The sequence below is a fragment of the Epinephelus lanceolatus genome, chromosome 8 (genome assembly GCF_041903045.1).
Source record: "Epinephelus lanceolatus isolate andai-2023 chromosome 8, ASM4190304v1, whole genome shotgun sequence".
NCBI lineage: Eukaryota > Metazoa > Chordata > Actinopteri > Perciformes > Serranidae > Epinephelus > Epinephelus lanceolatus.
In genome coordinates, this window is record NC_135741.1 from 44,994,050 (window position 1) to 45,000,784 (window position 6,735).

General features: G+C 38.5%; 1 protein-coding gene across 1 annotated transcript in view; it reads right to left on the reverse strand.

The window, feature by feature from the left end:
* Positions 1 to 939, reverse strand: part of LOC117258686 (troponin C, slow skeletal and cardiac muscles-like) — a 38,094-nt gene extending 37,155 nt beyond the window's left edge. Inside the window, exon 1 of the mRNA XM_033629777.2 lies at positions 780 to 939. Coding sequence (XP_033485668.2) covers positions 780 to 803 — 24 coding nt within the window. The 5' untranslated portion in view covers positions 804 to 939. The remainder of the gene's footprint in view (positions 1 to 779) is intronic.
* Between the last annotated feature and the right edge of the window lie 5,796 nt (positions 940 to 6,735).

The window sequence follows — 6,735 nt, forward strand, 5'->3', positions numbered from 1 at the left end:
GCTCTTTCTGAGCTTATCACGCCTATTGTTTTAGTGACATACAAGTTAAAGAAACTTATGATATACTATAACATTAGCCAGTGGTCATGGCAAACAACCACAAGACATACAGTTCCCCATTAATTTATAGAAGTTTATTTTAACTTTATCTATCCAATACAAGGACAAATACTGTAAAATATATTACATTAACATCACCTAGAGCTTGAAGTCAGAGCCTCAAAAATGTGATAAACTCTTTTATGCAGTCTACATCACTGAATACAGATCTGTATTCCTCTACATGATGTATAGGTTATTATGTTAAGATGAACAAAATAACAAGAATTCCTGACGATTTAACCGAAACCAATTAATACAGCAGGAAAAACTAAAAAAGAGTTCGACTGAATCCAAACTTCCGACAGTCTCAACAAAAATGGAATGTTGTATCATCACAAAGGTGGGAATTACTGCATTGCTACTGTGTTGGATTTTACATGGGGTGGGTCTTTTTGTTCTACTAATAATTAAATTGACTTTAGAATTACAGGAGCATCTGATAATGTTAGCAGCTTTCATGGTGGCTTCTAAACTTTATTAAATACAAGTATGCAAGCAGAGAACTCCTATATCATTCCATGCTTCCTTTTTCTTTATTTTCTTACTGCACAACACACAAGGGCAGGATCTGTTCTAGGATGTTCTTATTTTTACATGCTTTAGAGTCACCTTGAAGAAAATGATCATCAGAAAGAGAAATAAAACACCATACCACACTTGGCCTTATCTTTACTCACCGCTGCTTTATAGACGTCATCCATGGCTGCTGGTCCGTCCCTGCCTCTGGCACACTGCTGCACTGAGACACAGCACAAATGCAGCTAGCAATAACTGCTTTGGTCTTTACTGTTGGAGGACTGTGGCACTAAAAAAGCTCCCAACCCATCCCCCTAAATCCAAGGGTGATGAAGGGAGGAGAAATATATATATATATGTAGAGAGAGAGAGAGAGAGAGAGAGAGAGAGAGACATCTATTAATAGCGTACAGAATAGCAACAGAAGCCACCCAAAAATTATTGAAATGGGACTAAAAACCAAGATCGGCCACAGTAATGATATTCTGGCTTGTAAATCGCTGGCCTCTAAAACCCAGAGAGCTGTCATACCATCTATACCACAGATGCCACGCAAGCAGCACCTGAGTAGACAAGCTGCGCTTTAGTTATTCTCAGGTCATTTAAATGAAAGTCTTGTTGTTATTTTTACTTTTATTATTAGACTTCACCTCTACTGCCCCACAAAGCCTTAAAATGAAAAATTTAGACCAGAATGTAAATCGGTGACATCTCTTTTACAGTACAAAGAGTAATTATGCCATAGAAATGTGAAACAAAATTAGAAAACATCATGCAAAGCTTATAGTTCAATAAGTTTTGAAAAGGGGACTAAAAACCAAGACAGGCCACAGTAACTGCAATCTGGCCTATAAAAATCAATGGCCTCTAAAACCCAGAGAGCTGTCACACCATCTAGACCAGTGGTTCCCAACTTGACCAGCCACGGGGTCCAGATTTCCCTTTAGTCATATGTTCAAGATCCTCACAATTTAACATATTCAGCATCATACTTGCATTTTGCCATGTTGTCAAACTAGTTTGGTGTCTCTATCAAGTAGGTGTCCATTAGTCACTAGCCCTTTTTAGATAGTAATTGCAGGAAAGCCCAGTCAGTCTTTTTTCAGCATTGGCAGTATAAAAACAACATCGGGGATGGCGTAAAATTGCCGCCTACCTACTTTTGTTTATACAGAATGCGCCTTTATCGGGGCAATGGGGGGGGGAGCAAGTAACAAAACGTGTAGCTCAGCATGTGACACAAACAGTGACATAGGTGATATAGGAGGGAAGCCGCGGCTGGTCAGTCCTTTGGTGATTCTCTCGTAGGTCAGCCCGTTCTTCACCGTTCCTGTCATCTGATGGTTAATGGCCTCTTCGTTTGCGAGGGCAAGGAGGGCGCGCAATTCCTTGTCTCCTCAGTTACTCATCTTTACAGTGTCTGTCAGGTTTGCGTTTTCCTCTTGCTACTAGGTGCTCGCTAATTCCTGCTATCAGCTGTTTCCTGTTTATCCACCGCCAGTGGCTCGCACGTGCGGCTTCATCAACAGCTCCTCCCACATGTCTTCAACAGCCCCTCTTGTTGCGGAAGGCCGCCTCGGTCGGTTTAAACTTAAAAGGTTCTGCCAATATGACTACTCTATGAGGCGGAAAATTGGGCGCCTCGGATCAACTCGCCTTTCCGCCTCTGTGTGTATAAACGCTCGCAGCTTGCCGGCAAATCAGCCCAACATTTGCGGAAAATCTGGCAGTGTAAAAGGGGCTACTCACTCTACAGCAGGAAACAGCACTTAAAAATAAATGCTCTGTGCCAAAAATTCACTGTACTTAAAAACAAAGTGTGATTTTTACAACCTTGACACATTCGAGAGTCATCTGAGGTCCATTCAGAATGGACCCACAACCCACGATCCACATTTGGACTGCAACCCTCCAGCTGGGAACCACTGCTCTGGACCACAAATGTCATGTCAGTCTTACAGCATTCAGGACTAAACTAAAGCGACTGTCTATAATGAATCTGCCTTGTCCATGATTTTTTAAGTGTTGTGCAGTAGCCAGGCTCTCTGTGCAGTGTGCAGTAGTGGCAGTAAATACATTTACTGCCACTACTGCTGTAACCTACACTGTACATGTACAGTGTAGAGCTGGATTACGTAGCAGAGCAGATTGTGCTCTGTGTAGAGACAGCACCGTTCCACCTAGGTTGTAAAGTGTGGATAATTATATTATTCAGTGCCATTTTATTGGACATCAACATGCATATTATCAAAACATAGCCTTGTAGCATAAATAAATGGTTGCAGTTATGGTACATGTCAGTATGTGTCGTTTCCACGCTTCCGTTTTTGTTAGTGTAAGCAGCTGTGCACTGCATTCTGGTAGCACCACACTGCAGTTTGACAGACAAGCATCACGTTGCCTCATTTACACAAAGTAGAGGTCTAGGCTACTTTATGCAAATCAGGGGAGTCAAGCATGGCTTATTTCTCATCTCGGTTGTTTTCAGAAACCCATTTTGGTGAACTATCATCATGATATAAGAGAAAGTTTCCAAACAAGTTGCTGTTTCAATACTTGAAATAAAGCTGGGGAAATGTTCCTATCTCTCTAGCTCTCTTTTTCATTCTTTAGCCTACACAAATATTCAGGTAAACAACTGAGTGCAACATTGTCCTTTAGGATATAATGATATTGCACACCTTTGTGTAAAACTGCATAGTCAAATAGTCCAGCTGTTTATGAACTTTTCTCAACACACAATTGCAACGAATTTAGGGATGTCACCAGTTACAATCCATCACATCATCAAATGATTCAGAAAATCGGGAGAAATCTTTGCATGTAAGGGGCAAGGCTGAAAACCAACAGTGAATGTATATAATGTATAGGGGAGTTTTTCCTTATCTGCTGTGAGGGTCCTAAGGACAGAGGGATGCCATATGCTGTAAAGCCCTGTGAGGCAAATTGTGATTTGTGATATTGGGCTTTATAAATAAAATTGATAGATTGATTGATTGATTGATTGAATATCATGACCTTCTACCCCTCAGGCTACACTGCATTAAAAACCAACATAGTTAGCTCTAGGACACTTTGAAAAGCCACTGTCTGTATGCAAGTCAAGACTCTACCATGCAAAGTGAAAGCTATATTCAACAACATCCATAAACACCCCAACTTCTCTGGGCCCAAGCTCATCTGAGATAGACTGATGTAAAATTGAAAGTGTGCTGTGGTCTTTTATCCACACAAATGACATGTCTTCATCTTGAGCAAAGACTTGGGATAATCAAGGTAAAGCAATTCTTAAGTATAACAATGTGTGGTTTTAGATCTCTTTTTTCAAGTAGTACTTCTCAATGTAACTAGCGGCTCTATTGAACAATAAACATTTTCATTTCCTGGATATAGACAGCAGCACACTGTGATTGGCCGATAAGACCATCTTACCATATTATCTTTCTGTCTGTTTCTGATTGGTGGGTCTGTCTCTCTGCCTTCCTTTCTCTGTATCTCTATCATTTTCTCTCTTTCCCTATGTATCTGTTTATCTGTCTTTGTCCCTCTCTCTGTTTCTGTCAATCAATCAATTAATTTGTTTATCAAATGAAATCATAATATGATTTTAGATAAAAGGTTTGTCTGTCATTTCGCTCTTTGTCTTACTGTCTGTCTCTGTCTCTGTCCTCTGCTATAATTTGGGGTTTTTTGGGGCCGGGCAGCTCTGCAGTCCCTCTTGTATTTGCCAATATTCTCTTCCTTCTCCTTCTCCTTCTAACTTTTCATGCATGAATAGAAACCAAAACTTGCCACATAGGTCCAGTCCCATGCTAAACTTCTTCAACAGGAACTGGGGGGCAATAGTCCTGATGGTGGCACTACAGCAACACCTGTATGCCCTATGGCTTTGCAACTTTGTCTAAATTGTAGGCCCATTTCTGACACTATATGAACTACAACCTAATGCAAATTATGAAGTCCATCACTCTGTTTTTATCAAAAACTGTAAAAAAAAAAAAAAAGAAAGAAAATTAAACCTATCTCCTCCCACATTTTTGCTCACTTTACACCAAACATGTCTGCAAATTCTTGCTAAATAAAACTCCAATGTTCATGAAAAAATAGACAATATTTTGCTTTCAGGGTAGATAAGGTGTGTCTGATATCAGAACTGTATGTCAAATTCTGATTTTTTTTTCTTTCTTTAATTCTGCAATAGGACAATACAGTGACATGGACAGACAGACAAAGTGAGAACAAACAAACAACGATATTTGTGGTTTTATGTGAGTGTGTGTGTGCGTGTGTGTATGTGCATGTGTGTATCACTTGAGAGTACAACTAACAGTATTAACAGTTGCATTGTTACAAAGATAATTATGATAGTTATGACAATAATGATAGTTATAAAGCTTGATAATAACAGTGATAATAATAATAATAGTAGCAATAATATAATAAACACTACAGTTAACAGACAGGCAAAAGGAAAAAACAATAACAATAATAGAAATGAATAAACAAACAAACAAACAAAAAATAATAATAATATTAATAACATAAATAAATAAATAAATAGAAATGCCAACTTACAGTTTTTGCGATAATAATAATACTAATAATAATAATAATAACAATAATAATAACAACAATAATGACAACAGTAATAATAATGAATAACAATAATAACAATATGGAGGGCGGATGGAGGTGGAGGGGGTCAGGGGTGCAAATCTCATATGAAATTGAGATTTTTTTTTTTAATTATTATTATTATTTTTTTTTCCCTTTCCTCTCCCCTTCCTTTTTTTCTCTTTTTTTTTTCTTTTCCCCTCTTTTCTTTTTTACGGGATGCCTCAGGCCCCTACCGACCCGCAGGGGACCATCCTGCAGCCCCCAACACCTCCGGGCCCCTCACCCCATCCCCCGGGTGCCCCAGAGTACATGTAGCACAACACCTTACCCTACTTCTATATGTATATATATAATTTTTTTTGTTATTTATTTATTTTTTTTTAATAAATTCTTTTAAAAGGTGTGTGTGTTTTCTAATACATGTAGTGCATTAAAATCAGAGTGTATGTGATGCATTAAAAAACAAGGTGGGGGAGTGTCATGAGCTGTGATTTGATTGTTTGTTTTATGTTTCCCCCTTCCTTTTCCTAAACTGGTGAGTAGTGCATTAAAAAAAGGTGATGCGCCACGTGGGAACAGTCCAGGGCAGAAAATCGGGGAAGGGTAGAGGCCAGGAGGAGCGAGGAGACCACAGGCTGTGGTCCAACAAGCAGGGGCCCGAGGCAGAGCCTATGTCTAACGGAAAGTGGCAATAATAATAATAATAATAATAATACTCATCACAATAATAATAATGATAATAATAATAATAATAATGGTTGTATCCGTTATCCCGCCTCCTCCTCCGAAAACAAAACAAAACAAAACAATCATCACATTAATAATGTCGTGTCAATGATGATGATAATAATAATAATAATAATAATAATAATAATAATAATAATAATAACAATAAGGTAGTACCTATTTGTATTAATAGTAATATTATGATCTATTGTTGTGATTGGTTCCCAGGCAAAAAGGATGTTGATGAGGTACATGACTAAATTTAATTAAGATTGTAAAAAGTTTATGAGTGGTGACCAGATGGAGAGAGGTACTATTGCAGGGTGGTGGGTGGGAGCGGATAAGTTTTCCATGAATATATGATCGATAAATAAATTTTTCCATTGTGTGATGTTTGTGTTGTTTTTGGATTTCCAGTTTATGAGGATAGTTTTCTTGGCAATAGTTAAGGCTACAAGGAGTAGTTTGATTTGGTCTGGTGTGTTTAGGTTTGTGACTGATGTGTCACCGAGTAAACAGAGTGAGGGGGAAATTCTGAATTTTTGACAGCATTTTGAATTCTGCCATCATGTAGCCTATAGTAGTCAATGCAAAAGGAGTATCTTTGCATGTACAGCTGTTATGCTGCACCCTGGTGTTTGGCTGTATCATGGTGCAAAGTCACCTTTAAATTCTACACTGGTGAGGTAGCTCAACTTGATAACAACTTGCCATTGGTGCCTAAAGGTCCTGGGTGGTGCAGATAAAACATGCTTTTGCCTCCTCAGATGTTGT